The sequence below is a fragment of the Barbus barbus genome, assembly GCF_936440315.1.
Source record: "Barbus barbus genome assembly, chromosome: 42".
NCBI classification, from domain to species: Eukaryota; Metazoa; Chordata; class Actinopteri; order Cypriniformes; family Cyprinidae; genus Barbus; species Barbus barbus.
The window spans coordinates 10,259,729-10,277,841 of NC_136720.1; the positions used below are offsets into that span (position 1 = coordinate 10,259,729).

Here is an 18,113-nt window from a genome sequence, read left to right on the forward strand (position 1 = left end):
ATCTTCAGACCAGGAAGCTCATTAGTGTGATAAAAATGCACAGCGATGAGTTCAGAGATGGAAGTCAGAGCTAATTTGAATTCAGGAAAGTCATGTGACAGCCAGTTTAATGAAGTTCTGGTGAAATGACTTTTCACTGTTCATTTCTGGGCTACTTTAATAGCATATATTGTTCTAGAGATTTCTTACCTCTCTTTCATGTTCCCATTGCTGGTGTTATTCTGCAGGTTTCTTGCGGTGACGCAGTTCTCACCGACTCACGCTAGAAAGGCCTTCCCGTGTTTCGACGAGCCCATCTATAAAGCCACATTCAGAGTGAGTCTGAAACACGAGAGCTCATATCAGTCGCTGTCTAACATGCCAGTGGAGGCCTCGACGTCTGACGAGGACGGATGGGTGAGCAACCATTTCTCCAGGACGCCCCGCATGTCCACGTACTACCTGGCCTGGGCTGTCTGCAACTTCACCTACAGAGAAGCAGTTACAGACAGTGGAGTTGTGGTGAGTTGCATTTAAAACTAAAACTCAAAGTGAAAAACAGTAAACCGAGATTTTATTATTCCACAACCCTCTTCTAAAACCTAGTAAGAAGCTTTTTAAGGCATCACAGATACTTTTCTAGAAGGTATTCTGCTTTAAGATGCATAATTTACCAAATTCTAAGGAAGCCTCTCATGTATGCTTCAGAGTGAAGGCAATCCCAGAATGCATTGCAGAGAGTGCAGTAATAAATCAATCCGAAACTTCAAATAAGCAGAGATAAATCAATATATACTTACAGAATATACGCTACCCAAAGTTTGGGTTCAGTAAACAAAACATTACCAAATATTACTGACCCCACACTTTTGATAGTGTACGGGCAAATATATTTAATTAAATACTGAAAAGTATTCATTAAGCAGTTTAACCTAATTCAAATTTATTCTCCAATATGTGCATGAGCTATGCATTTGTATGCTCATTAATTGCTTTTAAATGGATGGTAGTAATATCTGCAACAAGCATCCACTTATGCTCATGTCCAGGATTGTGTTCATATCAAGCTCTTCCCTTGTGAAAAAGAAGTGCACTTAAGTATACTTTTATAAAGTGTACTTATTGCAGAAATAACATACTTTAAAAGAACACATGTAAGTACAAATTAAATGTTATTTTTGACGCTTAAATACATTGTATTTGTAATTAACTTCAAATGTATCACATTTTAAAGTGATATTAAATGTTGAACAGATTGAAATGTTGAAAAGTTGAACTTTTGTGTGATTTTTTTAAACCACTTAATTGGTACATTTTAGTACATCTTTATATACACTTTCATAATTGTTTCTAGTGTCTTTAAAATATGGTTAAAGTGTACTACTAATGTACTAACAAGTAATTAATGTTAACTAAAATATACTTTAATGTCAGTTAACAATACACTTAAGCATGAATTAAATGTAATATTTTCGACCACCTAAATGCGTGTTATTTGTAATTGATTGCAGATATATTACAGTTTAAAATTACATTAGATGCAATTAGTTGAACTTTTGAGTGATATTTTTGAATCAATTAAGTGGGACTTTAGTATATTTTATATGTACTTTGAATATGGTAAATATGTACTTCTCAATAAGCAATTAATGTGAACTAAAATATACTTAAATGCCATTTCAATGTACTTCAATGTTATATATCTCTGGCAATGAAGTTGAAATTTAGTATAGGCTATTTAAAATTTTATTTAACAAATATCTTAATTACCTAGTTACAATCAACACAAACACAAAATGAAAACCCACTACATTTATTGACAAAACTATTTCTAAAACAAATACACAAAAATGCATTTTGCTGATGCACAAGAAAAACCCAACACTACACACAGCTGCAACAATTTAACTCACTTATTAGTAAGAGTCTGGAGAACAATGTAAAATCACCTACATACAAAAGTACCTAATCTCACCATCATAGAAAACATCATTCTGTATGATTTATAAGCCTGTTTCCTTATTGGGGACCTAAAAATTTCCACAAGGTCAAAATTTACTGGTATTACTATTCTTGTGGAATCATTTGGTCTCCATAACGTATAGGATTACTAACACACAAACACACACACTTAATACAAAAAAAATAAAAAAATCATCATTCGTACAACAAATGAGACCTTATTGTAAAACATTACCAAACTGTGTTAATGGTATCCTCGGTTTCACAGACAAGGCTTAAGGCCAGCCCCAGACTAAAGTGTAATTCTGAGCTGTTTCAACTGAAAGAAACTTGCACTGACTGATCTTTAAAAATATTAGTGCCTTTGTTTTGTCTAAAGATGCACACCAGTAATGTTTTTTTCAAAGGCATGCTAATGAAAATGACTTAAATGTCCTAATTGAACTATGGCCTAATCTTGGCGTAGTCTAAGACCTGTCCGTGAAACACGCCCATAAATTTTCAAACCTTTACTAGCGCCAACATTAAACAGGACCGAAAGGTTTCTTCTAAAATCTTACTCCAGCATTAGTGAATGCAAGTTTGACTAAATAAATAAAGTAAATAAAAAAACTCCAAATGAACTTACTGGGAACTGGTGTTTGTCAGTATCCCAGAAGCTCTTCATCAGCAGTAAACTTCAAATATCATGAAGCTGCACACCATCTCTCCACAGTCTCAGGAAAGAGGCAGGAAAGTCAGAAAAAAAATCCTTGAGGAAAGAAATAAAGAACAATTGTTACAAAACATATCCAGTCATTATAAATGGTTCAGTTGAGTGAAAGCAATAGACACAGTTGCAGTCCAACGTTTATATACACCTTGCAGTATCTGCAAAATGTTAATTATTTAAGCAGTAAGATGGTGGGGGGTAGAATCATTAAAAAATAGCAATTTCTGCTCTGATGAAGAAGTTTATTCAGCAAGGTGTATGTAAACTTTTGACCACATCTGCATCACCTCAGAGGTGAATTACCTCAATGTACCCAGAGAAGAGGACAAAGATGTTGACTCTAGAGGGGAGAGTCAAATGTTGTATGATGTAACTGTTGATGGACATTCTTTGAAAGCGATGTTGGTCACTGGTAGCTCCCTGTCTCTCCTAAAGCCATGTTTTTTTTGAAAGGTTAACTATGCAACCACCACAAATGTCCAGTGTGTGCATGGGGATATAAGGCAGTACTCCAGAGCTGAGGTAGTTGTGTGTGCACAAGAGCAGTCGTTTCTGATGAATGTTGTAATAGTTGATGATTTTCCTGCTGATATGATTTTAGGAAGAGACTTACCTATGCTCTATGAACTATTGCAAGCCACCATGAACTCTGAGACTGTTACCGCTGCCACGGAACATAAATCATGTTCTGCTGTCACCCGGGCTCAAGCTAGAGCAGGTCTGCTGCCACTGCCAGACTTGCACAGTAGTCTGCTGCAGGGCGGGAACAAGGGCCCAAGAAAACCACGTCGACAACGTCGGCTTGAAAAGTATCTGGGTACTCCAGTCCCTGAGGCCTCTGTTGAGGGCCTCAAAGCTGATGACTGGAGGATCCCAGAAAACATTGGGGAGCTGCAAAGAAAAGATGAGTCCCTTAAGTGACTGTTTGAAAAAGCTGCCAGTGGAAAAGGTTCAAACTTGTGTGATGAAAAGTATGTGATTGTGAATGATGTGTTGTGCTTGCAAGCCAATGATGTTACTCGTTTAATTGTTCCTAGATGTTGTCCACACCATTCCATGGGCTGGTCATTTGGGACAGCAGACAACATACACTCGCATCAGTTCACATTTTCAAGTCAAGTCAAGTCAAGTCACCTTTATTTATATAGTGCTTTTTACAATGCAAATTGTGACAAAGCACTGCACAATATTAAAAAAGGAAAATAATGTGTCAATAAGTTTAAATAGTGTCTTTGCAATCAGGTCGACGATATCGCTGGAAATGAAGCGTCCCCAACTAAGCAAGCCAGAGGCGATAGCGGCAAGGAACCAAAACTCCATCGGTGACAGAATGGAGAAAAAACCTTGGGAGAAACCAGGCTCAGTCGGGGGGCCAATTCTCCTCTGGCCAAACAAACCAGCAGTTCAGTTCCAAACTGCAGCAAGTCAGATTGAATGGGCTCAGCTGGTTCCAGTGGTCTTTTCCGATGGCTGTCTAAGTGGCGGGGTCCTCAATGGGGATCTGTCTCTGGCGTTCATCCAGGTGTCTGGCCTCTGCCTATGATCAGGGACACATACGTCATCTTCCGGCGCTGATCCTCCATCTCAGGTGTTCGGTCATCTCAGATCATGTAATGGTTGGATCCAGACTGAAGTTCTGTGGTTCCTAGCTACCACGGGATGTTAATCCCGTGGCAGAAAGGGAGAGACAAGCAGAGACATGATTAGCGTAGCTGCTGTTCCATCTAAGCAAAAATAAATTGTTCAACCCAAGCTAAAGAATAATAATAATGTACGTCTGATCAGATATTTGATCAGATTTTCATTGGCCTTCACTTTACACTGACGTACAGACATACTGCAACACATGTGCAACATGTCAAAAGACCAGTGTCCCAGTGGGGCCGAGCGCCTTTGTACCCTCTCCCTGTTATTTCTACTCCCTTCAGGCATATCGAAATGGATATTGTGGGGCCACTTGAGAAGAGTAGTGCGGGACACCAATACATCCTGGTGATATGTGACTATGCGACCAGGTACCCTGAGGCCTTCCCACTCCGTTCCATTAACACCCCAAAGATCATCCAAGCCCTGGTAGAGATGTTCTCCTGGGTGCGAATCCCTGAAGAGATTCTGACAGACCAAGGAACAAACTTCACCTCGCGGCTGATGAGGCAATTTCATCGCCAGCTGGGTATCACTGCTATCAGAACCAGTGCATGCCATCCAAAAACGGACGGCTTGGTGGAGCGGTTCAACCAGACACTAAAGAACATGCTGCGGAAGTTTGACTAGGACAAATGGCTCCCGTTTCTGCTTTTTGCATATTGCGAAGTTCCTCAAGCATCAACTGGATTCTCCCCTTTCGAGCTCTTATATGGCTGGCAAGTGCAACCTGATACAGAAGAGTTGAGAAGATCCTTGCAGAGAAGAGGAGAGGGGCATCGTCCAGTATGTTCTGGAGATGAGGGACCGGCTTGAACGCTATCAAGAAAAGGCAAGAGAGAACCTGAAAGAGGCACAGAAAGCCCAGAAAACATGGTATGACCAGAACGCAAGGCAAAGGCAGCTACAGCCGGGGCAGAAGGTACTTATACTACTTCCAACATCCACCAACAAATTGCTGTCCAAACAGCAAGGGCCATACACTGTGGTGAGGAAGATGGGACCGGTGACTTACGAGATCCACCATCCAGATAAAAGTAAAGCTAAGCAGACGTATCACATCAACCTGCTCAAAGAATGGAAAGAGCCACCTGTGAGTCAAGGGATGACAATGATGGTGAGGAAAGTGACTGAGGTGATGGATGAGGAACCAGAGCCAGAGTTCCAGGGCACAAATAGAACCAGCTGAGGTGAACTTGGAGCACCTGCAGGATCCCAACAGACCTCAGCTGCAAGGCCTCCTGGAACAGTTCCCTGTTTTGTTCTGCCAGCGGCCGGGGAGGACAGAGTTAATCCATCACACAATCCACCTTAATGATCCAACGCCATCGAAACAATGACCTTACAGTGTGCCAGAAAGGTTTGTTGAACCCTTGAAGCAAGAAGTGGAAATTATGTTGGAAATGGGAGTGATTGAGCCATCCGGAAGCGAGTGGAGCAGTCCCGTAGTCATTGTCCTGAAGAAAGACGGAATGCTACGTGTCTGCATAGACTTCCGCAAGTTGAACGTCCAGTCCCGTTTCGATGCTTACCCCATGCCGTGAATAGACGACCTGCTGGAAAGAATCGGACAGGCCCGATATATTAGCACCTTGGACCTTTGCAAGGGGTATTGGCAGGTGCCCCTTGACAACGACTCCAAACAGTATACGGCATTCATCAGGACTATACCGTTTTACAGTTCTTCCCTTTGGCCTTCATGGGGCACCTGCCTCATTTCAACGATTGATGGACCAAGTTCTACGAAGGTGTGAGGGGTGGGCAGCTGCCTACTTGGATGACGTCATAATCTTCAGTAACTCCTGGGAGGAGCATCTGACACATCTAGAAGAGACCCTGAAACGTATCCAAGAAGCAGGACTCACCCACAATGTCAAGAAATGTGAGTGGACAAGGCAGGAGACCAGTTACCTGGGATATCACCTGGGCAACGGCAAGCCCCAAGTGGACAAAGTGGAAGCCATCCGATGGAGCCCAAGGCCTAGGTCAAAGAAGGAGATGAGATCCTTTCTAGGCCTGGTGGGTTGGTACAGGAGGTTCATCCCTGACTTTGCAACAATCGCTACACCGCTTACAGACTTGCTGACTGAAGCAGCAAAGAGTCCGATGGAGTGGACTGAGGACTGTGAGGCAGCTTTCAGAACTCTTAAGGACAAGATCTGCTCCAGCCCAGTCCTACAAAGCCCTGACTTCAACCAGAGATTCCTGGTCCAGGTAGATGCCTCAGCCATAGGAGATTTTGGCTGTCCTGGCCCAGGGGGAGGTGGGAGCAGAAAAAACAGTGGTCTACATCAGCAGGAAGCTGTTGCCCAGGGAGACCAGGTACTCAACTGTGGAGAAGGAGTGTCTCGCTATAAAGTGGGCCCTCAAAAGTATTCATGACATCATCAAGTACTTATGACATCATCGTTGGCACCGCGTCAGCGCACTGTGCTCAAAATCGCGCAAAACCATTGTTTAATGTGTTACAGACTGACGAATGTGAAAGAGGAACACAGACATGTGTGTTATTGGTTTTATTTTGTTTATTATGTTGAAGTGAGGTTTGGGGTTTATAAAATGTCTATTGTGTATAGGTGCAGAGATTGTTGGAAAATGTATTGTTTTATAAATGGTACGTCCAAAGAAGGGGCAGAGTCTGGCCTATAAAAAGGGAGGCCAGACTAACATTTATCACTTGTTAACCAAGTCAAATGCGAGCGTGCAACAGTAGTGCCGTGAGCAAACATCCAGCAAAGCGAGTATACTGAGGATACCCTTTGTGTATTTTTGTAGAAATCTTTTCCATCTTTATTTTCCAGTTTGTTGTTTCTTTGCTACTCTGTATTTTTTTGGGTCTTTGGTGATTACACTGTATATATTTCTACATGGCATCACTCGTTGACTTTTGTATATCTGCGGTGCTGTAAATAAACTATACCTTGCACAAAAGTGCTTTTGTGGGTAGAGCCATCATTTTACATCTTTTACGGACACTTTCTATGTCCCAAATGAGTTGGGGGTTCTCACAGTCTCACACCCGCCATCATGACGCAGTATTTTTGGCGCATGGACATAAAACAAAAGAGATACTTGTGCGTGGTTACATGTTATTTCAGGCTTTTCATTTCTGTTCAAGTTCAAGTTGTCCTCATTCATTGTATAGTTAGACCAAAGATTATTGTTAGACTCATTCATGACTCATTCTCCTAACTAAATGTCAGTCATATTTTTACAGTGCAGTGTAGCCTAGTCTAATTAAAATCAAATGTATTTGAATGCAAATGAATTTTGTTTTGCTTGCAATTAATGCAATTAAATGTGTGTAGTGAGAACAACATAATGATATTGAAAGTATTCTGTGCACAGATGTAAAGTACAGTAATATTACATACAAATACAGTACTCTCATAAATGACACTGTATCAAATGTTATGTTGACTTCATAGAGTTCATAGCGCAAGAGCTGGTGATGAAAATTTCAACAATAAGTTTTATTGGAGTATACTGTATAAGAAAGTGTATTTAAGTTTAGAAGAAAACTAAATTTCAAGTGCATTAATGCACATAGTATATATTGTAGGCTAAATACATGTAAAATACATTAACAAATGTAATTTTGAAGAACACACTTAAGTTGAAATTAAAATAATTTATTTTACATGTGCTTTAGTATATTGATAAATATATCAAAATAAGTGTACTTATTTAAAACACAATACAATCATAATTATGTCAAATGTATGTTTAAGTAATACTTAATTATACATTAGTATGTTAAGACCTATTGTCATTAAAGTGTACTCTCTTTAACTACACTTAAGTGGCCTTTAATTTAGATTATATTATATTATCTGCAAGTGCACTTTTACTGCACTTACTTTTAATAATTGAAGTACACAAAAAGTGCACTTTTACTGCAATGAAGCACACTTCTTTTTCACAAGGGTTCTAGGTTTTATATATCATATGAACATGTTTTATGTGAATTTTAGCCATTAAGATAATTAAGTTTGCTGTATCACTTTCATCACATGCACTTAAATGTTATTTTTTGGCACTGAATCCTCACAGTCTAAGCGGCATCATCTGTCTACCAACAGAGAGACATGGTTTATGCGCCGTGTTACTGATATAACGTTCAGTCAAAGCCCTGTTGTCATATTAGACACTTCATGACGGCTTCCTCAGTGGCTCCTGCTGCGTGCCCTTGGCCAGCCTCCTCCTCATATTAGTGTAATTAATCTGATCTCCTTCAGCATGACCGCGCTCTCCTTTATATCACTGCTGACTGTAGTGTGTGCTTCTATCTGGGGCACTTATACCCACACTGTGGCTTGTAGCAGTTAGCCGCGCACTAGCATCCCCCATCAATCACATTAAAGCGACAGGGCAGCCCCCTCGCACCATTCATCATGAAGATTTGGCTGTGCGGAGCGAGAGGAAAGATCGTGGGAGAGGAACACTGGAGAGGAGAGTGGAGTTATTACTCTGGGTTTATGGGGAAACACTGATCTACCACACACACACACGTGCAAAAATCACATCAGACTCCACAGTAGTTGGTAAGGCATTATGTAATACATTTATTATGGCTCTAGATAGTAGTGGGGAAATGTAACCATTAATTTTAACTATGAATTTATGAAGCATGTACAGTTTTTAATGCATTTGGAGCTAACATACTGATCTGCATGTTTACAGAAGTAATGATGCCTAAGATAGAATCTGAACTGCAATAGAACTGCTGTTGTGCTCCTTTTTATGCTCACCAAGGCTGCATTTGTTTGATGAAAAATATAGTAGCAACAGTAATATCAATGTAAAATAACTGTTTTCTATTTATATATATTTTAAAATGTAATTTATTTCTGTGATGCAAAGTTTTTGAGCAGCCATTACTCATTAGTCTTCAGTGTCACATGATCCTTCAGAAATCAGTCTAATATGCTGACTTGCTGATATATGTCAAATTCATTATGTTAAACACATGATTTCTCACAGAAAACGCAGGCTTACTAACACGCAACAGACTTTTCCTTTTCTGACCAGATATCCCCTTTTCACTGCGCCTGTTTGCTAAAGTGCTAAAGTCAAGTCAAGTCAAGTCACTATTATTTGTATAGTGCTTTTAACAATGCAAATTGTGTCAAAGCAGCTTTACATCAGTTTGATATAAAGCTGGGTGGATTTATTTCAGCTTTACAGTATTTAGACGGGGAAATAGTGTGTCGAAATAGTGTCATTTTCCTCTGGCCAGACAAAATCAACAGTTTAAATCTAGGCTGCAGCAGAGTCAGATTGTGCAAAGGACTCATCTGGTTCCTGTGGTCTTGTCCCGATGGCCGTCTAGGAGACAGGGTCTTCACTGGGGATCAGTCTCTGGGGCTCATCTAGATGTCCTGGTCTCCGCTGACGTTCAGGGCTGTAGAGGTCCTCTCTAGGTGCTGATCTACCATCTGATCTGGATACGGACTGGATTCAGGTGGATCTAGGTGGCTACGGTGACCTCGGAATAAGAAAGAAACAGACTAATATTAGCGTAGATGCAGTTCTTCTAACGATGTAACAAGTACATCGGGTGTTTTGGGAAGTGTTCCCGGTTCCGGTTGACCTAATTAATGGAGCCTAACAATCCTTTAACGGATTTGAAGTTTAGAAATGTGATAGTGTATTATGTGTAAACCAGGTTAAAGAGATGGGTCTTTAATCTAGATTTAAACTGGCAGAGTGTGTCTGCTTCCCGAACAGCGTTAGGTAGATTGTTCCAGATTTTGGGCGCTAAATAGGAAAACGATCTCCCGCCCGCAGTTGATTTTGATATTCTAGGTATTATCAAATGGCCAGTTTTGAGATCACAGCGGACGTGAAGGACTATAGTGTGATAAGAGCTCACTCAAATACTGAGGTGCTAAACCATTCAGGGCCTTATAGGTAATTAGCAAGATCTTAAAATATATACAATGTTTAATAGGGAGACAGTGCAGTGTTGACAGAACCACGTATCAACTGAAATATCTGAGACTGCTTGTCTTCTTGCCCTTGCCCTTCCTCTTTTTCTTCCATGTTGTCGTCCTCCTCCTCCTTCTCTCCTCCTCTTCCTCTTTCTCCTCCTCCTCTTCCTCTTTCTCCTTCTTTTCTTCCTCTTCATCCTCTCCGTACTCCCTCTCCACCTCCTACTCTTCCTCTTCCTTCATTTCTTTCTCTACTCCTTCTCCTCTGTGGTGTCCTTGACCTCTTCTTTCACGTCTCTCTGGATCCACTGTATCAAACCTGAATACAGTTTTTCTCAGTCGCTTTGGTGCATTTCTCAAATCATCCTTACTGTAATATCTGCAAAGAAGTATGTGCATATGTACCAACAGCACCACACAATGGATTTACTGCTAAAGCCTGTAACTTACTCAAAATCTTTAGTTCAACACTGAAAAGTATTTGTCGATGAACATATCAGTTCCAACAGAATGAAAAGTCCTTGTGTCATTGTTCACAAACAAGGTGCTTAGTCTTGTTGCCAATATAACAGTGCACTCTGTTAGTATTACCTGATGTAATCTATGGCAACAGTTTGGATGACATTACTGTATTGAAATGCAGAAGGCTGCTTCTTATGTATGCCATATATCCATTTAAAAAGTACAAATGTACACATTACTGTTTGTGGGATATTGATTGAAAAAGAACGGATATTATTCACAGTTACACCTTTACTAGTGGTTTGACCAAAAACTAAATAAATAAATAAATAAAAAACATTGCAATTGTCACAGATCGGCCAGGCTCCCACGCCAGCCAATCACAACGCACACCATCACCTGAATTCTAATGACACACACCTGTACGGCATTTGAGCCTCATCACCCAGCACTATAAAGCCACACACCTCACTGCACTCAAACATCCAGTCTAATTTCTACAAAGTGGACTCCTATATGCAATCACAGCGACTCACCTGCCTGTCTACTTACCACCTGTGTTCCCTCCAGCATGGTGTCTCGCCGTCTCCTGGTTCCAGTTTCTTCGTAAGCTCTCCTGACAATCTAGTCTTCGTCTCACAGTGCGGTGTGTGGTTCTCCCAGCGTCCATGAGTTCCTGTCAAGACAATTCAGTCCTGTTATCTACTCCTCTCTTCCTACAAAGTATATTTGCATGTAATACTTATCTAATCCTCCGTTGATTGCTCTGCTGTCAGTAAACACCACTGCTTTGAATTAATCCTTTGTGCGAAGTCTGCTTCCCTAACAGCAATGTCATTGTGAAATAGAAAAGAAAAATGGCCACAAACATGAATATAAAAATGAGTCCACTGTAACTCCATTTGTAACTCTTGTTGTCCTCTGTCTATATATGCTTTACAATTGAAGGTTCATGAGATGTACCTTTGAGCTATTTCAGAGAACTGGTTTGTTATTGGTTGATCTATTTTCTCTTCATTAGTGAAAGTCAAGATTCACTTGAACAATTCATGGTAAACTTATAAAAAGTCTAATAGAAATGCATAGAAAATATGCTTGACGGTTTATGCCAACTAGATCAACCATTTTGCATTTACCATAATGACTTCTATGAACTAATGACTTGAGGTTTTGAGGGATAAGACTATTGAACAGAGAACTACATGATGCATTTTCAGCAACATGACAATATCAACTGATGAAGTAGGAAACCGTAGACAAATGTACATAATCAGTTACATGAATGTACCAAAGCAATCGCAACTTGTTCAAAAGAATGAGGAACTTTTTATGATGTGCACAAGTGACTAGATGATGTGGAGGTTGAACAAGCAGTTTTGGAGGATTTCATTTCTGGTCTGAGAATTGCATCAAAGCCACTAAGAAAAACTGTACTTTGGCCCTTTTATCTCCATCGACGGTTCTGATTGGTGTGTGATAATTTTGACTCTGTAATTGTGCGCTAGTTGATCTCAAACTGTGCAGGCTTGAGTGAACAATATTGAATGCTAGTGCTTTATAAATGACCACATGGGTGTAAGCACTGAGAACTGTAAGGATTTGTGTGTAGAGTTTTGCCGTAACAGTTCACCAAATCTGACTCATGTGCCAAATCAGGGGAATAGTGTTTATAGTTTAGGGAAATTGGTGTGCTTTATTAAAAATGGTTTTGAAATTTTAGTTCAAAAGCCTGGTTATAGTGTTTTAGCAATTGAGAAAAACTGTAATTAATTTAAAGCAGCCTATTCTATTCATAACACTGTAGCAGCCATTATTAAATCCAATGGTTTTATGTCAGTCAGTTTTTATTTGTCTTATTAAGATTACAAATATTATTTTAATATTTAATCACAATTCAACACCAGTATACTAAATATGCTCATTACATATACATGACATTACTCAGCCAGTTCAAAATGCATGTTCAGTACATTTAATGGACAAAATTATGCTTTTAGCTGTAGAATACAAATGCCTTGAAACGTCTATGTAGGTTTCAAAGATAAAATACCAGTTTATACCAGCAATAATATCCATCCTGATCCAGGCTGTTTTACTAAATGCTAGTTTGGTTCTGATTGAGCTGTTAAAACAGTCTAACTCATCTACACAATACAAGCTAGGAATCAAATTGTGTAAAACTAGAAGAGCATTTAGAGAAATTAATTGTAAAGTGTCTGAAGTATCTGACATACAGTCATACGTATATAGAATAATAACTCAACAGGTTGTTAATATCAGGTCAAGTGCTGAGTGTGTTGACTAAAGCTTCATTTTTTTATCAGAAAGAGCTTGTTAGTGGATCAATGTCGAGCAGCCATGCATGGAGAGACTCTCTATTAAAGTTCAATTAACCCCATTTAAGTCTCTGTCTGCCTTCAACAAATCCAAACAAACAAATGAAGCAGTGAGAATTGAAGTCAGATTGAACAATCTCCACACCGGCTGATTAATGAAGCTTCTCTTGATTGTCAACTTGAGCGCTTTGTCTAATTACAGGTTGTTTTGAAATCACATTGATTTGATTGAGCTTTGAATCATTTCCACAGCTCTAAGTGCTGCCCATTCATCTTTATATCAGACATAGAGCTGATCGATACGCCAGCAACATGTGAGGTAAACAACACATAATTCAACGTGCATTGCTGCCAGGCTCTGAAACAAAGCCTTTCCTCCTGCTTGCTTTGCACTGTAACTCTGTTAGTGTAGGAGGACATTCATTCTGACTAGATGAATGCCCGTTCAGAAAGCCGTGCCGTGCATCAGCCTTCGGCTAAAAGAGTCCAAGATCATTTTTACTGTGGGAATACATTTCCCACAGAGCCACACCTCACACACTTCTCTCTCACACTTTCTCTCTCACACGCATATAATAGTTCCGAATAATGCAAATGCTTTGTCTTTTATTATTTTATTAAAGAGCTTGCTTACAATTGATGGAAATAATCAAATTTCAAACATAAATGTATGAAGGAGTTTTCAGCAGCTATGGTCCAATAACATTATGGTTTATGAAAGTGCAATCAGTTCATTTAAAGGCGCCATAACTCCAGTAGAACAGGCTGCCTACTTTTCAATGGCCTTGGTTCTGAAGTATTTTTTTCCCCCCAGTCAATAAGGATTTTAAATGAGCTGTTTAATAAAACATTAAACCATGTATCAACTCTGAGGTGACTCAAAAAAATGACAGACTTTGATTTGAACAAGCAACCATACAAAAACTGGAAGGAACAAAAGCATGAAGGGTGAAGAAAAGTACACTTGAAAGGCAAATTCAAAATTCACAAGCCAGATGATGGCATTTGGCAGATGTGTTCACCATGGATTACCCTTGGAACTTAATCTTTCAAGTCCACAATTGTTATCCTTGAGGGAATTCAGGTTAGGAATAAACCCAGAGCCATTCATTCAGTACCTGACACACTTTGACTTTTGTTCTCTCTCTTCTTATGTTGTGTTGTTGTAGATTCGGCTGTACGCCAGACCTGACGCCATCCAGAGCGGATCGGGGGACTACGCTCTGCACATCACCAAGAGACTCCTGCAGTTTTACCAGGATTACTTCAAAGTCAAATATTCCCTCCCTAAATTAGGTAAGACAGCGGTGAAATGTCTTCGGCTTCAGTGATGCTTTTGAAACGGGCAATAAATGTTCTTCTCATGGGAAACCGGGCGATTTTTCAATGTTCCATTTGTACTCCCAATCGTTTCTTTGACTTGCTTTTTTGTGCTCGTTTAAAGAGGTGAAGGAGTGTCAGTGGCAACTCAGTTCTTGCGTTTCTTGATCCTAAAAGCATTTTAGTCTGTTTGTTTGTTTTTGTGTTTGGTCTTGGGAATTGGAGCATATACCACGCGTGTGGTGTTAAAGTGTGCGTTTGTCACTGTATTGAAGTGTGTGCTACTGTATGTTGTTGTAATGCTTAATTTGGTTCCTGTCAGTTCTCGGTATTCATTTGAATATAGTCATCAATCTCTTTGGCCTTCTGTCTTTCACTCTACTCCCCTGCTTGCTCACTTCCTCTGTGAATATGTGTGTTTGCGTGTAAGTGTGTATTTGAGTGTGCATGTAATATTAATTATGTTTTCTTACTCTCTTAAATGCTCTCTGGGAAGCATTTGCCCTGTTTGCTAATCGGGTTAACACCCTCTCAATATTCAAAGTACATTTCAGCGATTTTCTTTCTGAATTTCTTTCATTCTCATTTTCACCTCCTGGTAAATCCAGCTTAAGCAGTTAACTGTGTTTTGGAATTGTCAGTCGGTCTACAAGTTTGCAGCAGCAGCTAATGACCAGCTAGCATCTTCCAAAACACAGCAACCAGCGTACTGTAGGTAAGCATGGTTTTCTAAGGACTTTAAATCTAAACACTAATAAATATAAATAAACAATCTATAATTAAATCCCAATGCTGATGAGGAAAATGTAGCAATTTTGCTAATTTAGTTTTTCATAAATGCTTGTCAGTAGATTTAGCAGTGCACTTAAACCATATTTAAAAGACAGTCAAAGTCATTATGAAATTTCATACTTAAGTGGGCCCAAATAAATCTAATTAGCTAATCGATTTTTATATAAATTTAAGCTATAATATATTTTTGCTAAATTGTAAGTAACATGCAATTAAGTGTCCGAAAACATCACATTGAGCTTGCACTTAACTAATAATTGAGTGCTTAATTTTCTTTTAAAGAATATTATTTAAAGTAATAACCCTTTTTTACAAGGGTTATCATACCAAGCTGATCCAATGGGAGAACGTAACAATTTTATGAGCAGGGAGATTCTGCTTTTTTCAAAGAAAAGTAAGCATGAAGGTCATAAACATTAACATAAGTCACTGAGGCGAATGAGATTGTACAAATTTGTCAAAATGTAAAATAGTTACGAATTGTCATGAGATTGTGCATAATGGTTCAAAAGTCTCAGGCCTTATGTTTCATACAGATGGAAATTCTGTTTAGGATACATGATAATCTATTACTTGTTTACAGACTGTTTTATACCATGTGACCTAGAGTATCAGGTCAGGAACGACATCTTTTAAAATCTCTTAACTTGCCCTCGTGCAGCTAATGAGTCTTTTTCATTACTGCTGCTCTATTGATTGACGTCCTGTAGGATCAATTCACTGAATCTTCTCAAAAATGCCAAACTCTTTACTGAAGCTGGAGATTTTCACGACCTTCATTTTGTCACCTGCTAAAAATATGCTTAGGTCTGATTGTTCAAATGTCACGTCAAGGATGCTGCTTGTGCAAAATAACTGTTTGTTTTCCATCCAAGTTGGTGACCTTAAGATACTTCTGACACATTCATCGTAATGCTGCATATCACTGCTAAACTTAAGGGTCAAATGATTAGTCACTGCTAAACTTAAGGGTCAAATGAAAGTGCAGCTTCATATGAGAAATGATGTGGATGTAATGAATGTGTCCGTTACATAAAGGCACCATCTGTGTGTTGAGTGTTGGAGCAGTTGCAGCCCCTCTGGTCTCAAAACAGGGACATTCTGTCATCTGCTCATGCAAAAGAGAAATAAAATCAGAGTGTACGGGTTAAGGACAGATCGCATCTTAAGTCCTTGAAATGCCTCACACAGACATGTTTTAAAAGCTTGTTAAAGCAGCTGAAAGCATTTCCTCACACCCTGGTTCTTAAGGTTTACTCAGCCTGAGAGATTTTAAGTCATTTGCTTTGTTGCTTCTTTGACTTAAAGACTCGTTTCTTTGTATCTGTGGCTCTTGGCATGTGATCCGTCGCTAATGGCATAACGATTTCTTTCAGATTGAGAAGCGACGGCCCAAAACGCAACACGACTTATTCATCAAAGCGAGCCATTGTTCACCTGCCGAATCTGAAGCAGAGTCCAATTAGAGCAACTTAATCAGAGAAGCCATTTACTTTGACTGGCAAATGAGAGACAAAGAGCCACCAAACACTTTCTTTGTTTCTCTTTCATTGACCCTCTCTCTCTCACTCTCAAAAGAGGGTGAAAAAGGGAATGACAGCAAAGAGATTCAAGGAATGATGTAAACCAGAGGAGAAAATGGACTTTGTTGTCGGGTAGCAGTTAATACCATCGTATGATGATCAGTAATTGGTTTCATGCCTTTGACGCAAAAGCTTTTAGAAGAGTCACATGCAGAATGATAATAAGATGAATGAAAGTCCATGAAGAATCAGAGCGGAGTGTGTTTGCATCCACAACACCCTTCATCCATTTAGCTTCCCTTACATCAACAAGTGTCTTCAGCTGCAAGAATCCAACTGTCTGATGCTTTTGGGAGTTGTTGTGAGGACGCTCTTTGGTAACACTTTATTTCAATAGTCCACTTTAGACATTCTACTAACAGTAAGTAACTTTGCAACTACACGTCAACCAGCTGTCATTAGAGTATTAGTAGACTGTCTGCTTAATATCTTCTAAAACTTTATTTTGATGGGTCCACAACATACAACATACTGACTATGAGAAACTTTGTAAGTATGTGTCAACTTATTCTATTAACTCTAAATTTAACCTAACAGTCTACTCTGAGAGTTAGTAAACATGTAGTTGCAAATGAATGAGAATTAGTTGACATGTAGTTGACATGTAGTTACAAAGTTACTTATAGTTAGTAGAATGTCTAAATTGGACTATCAAAATAAAGTGTAACCTACTCTTCAGCTTCCACTGAATGGATAAATAAATGCATCAGTTATCAGTGAGCGTTTGCGGTCGCTTTCTTTCAGACATTTCACCCCCACAAATCTGTGTGCTGCAAAAACACTTGACGGCTAATTCTCAGACTAAGTTGAATTCTACAGAAAACAAGAGCCTTTTTCACCGTCTAGTGCTCAAACACTGAGTCAATTTGTATATCAAATGAGATGCTGCTCAGAGCAGGATGATAAAATGGACTCTTCAGATGGTAGTTGAAAATAAAGCTCTTTGAGTGAGCAATCAGCTATAGGGAACTGAAGAAATTCATTGAAAATACTAACCTATAATTATTAGTGGATACTTCACAGTATATATACTAAACTATAAACATATATGCAATGATGCTTTTAAATGGTAGCATCTTAAAGTAAAAACTCACTGCCAAATGTATTTATTCTTATTTAAATTTTGACTGGTCAGCTCGTTGTTTTGTGTCTGCTGTCAATATAATATAGTCTGTAATGCAGCACATCATCTGTTCGTCAAGAGAAAGAGTCTGTGAGCGTTTGAAGTAGCATTTAGCACATCCTTTGAGAGACGTGATCTTAGATATTGATCTACAGTAAGTGCTTCTCAGAGAGAGATCAACGATCTATCAAAAAGAAACCGAGTCACTCCAAACTCTTCTAAGTCTTGACAGCAGCATGTGAGTGACAGATATTGACAAAAGAAAAA

At 39.2% G+C, this 18,113-nt stretch overlaps 1 protein-coding gene across 1 annotated transcript in view; it reads left to right on the forward strand.

Annotated features, from left to right (window-relative positions):
• The window catches only part of LOC306861827 (thyrotropin-releasing hormone-degrading ectoenzyme-like), a gene marked incomplete at both ends in the record, with an annotated part of 153,406 nt that overhangs the window by 3,788 nt on the left and 131,505 nt on the right, over nt 1-18,113 (forward strand). The window contains 2 exons of the mRNA XM_079404314.1: nt 228-501; nt 14,198-14,324. Of these exons, the coding sequence (XP_079260440.1) occupies nt 228-501; nt 14,198-14,324 (401 nt within the window). The remainder of the gene's footprint in view (nt 1-227; nt 502-14,197; nt 14,325-18,113) is intronic.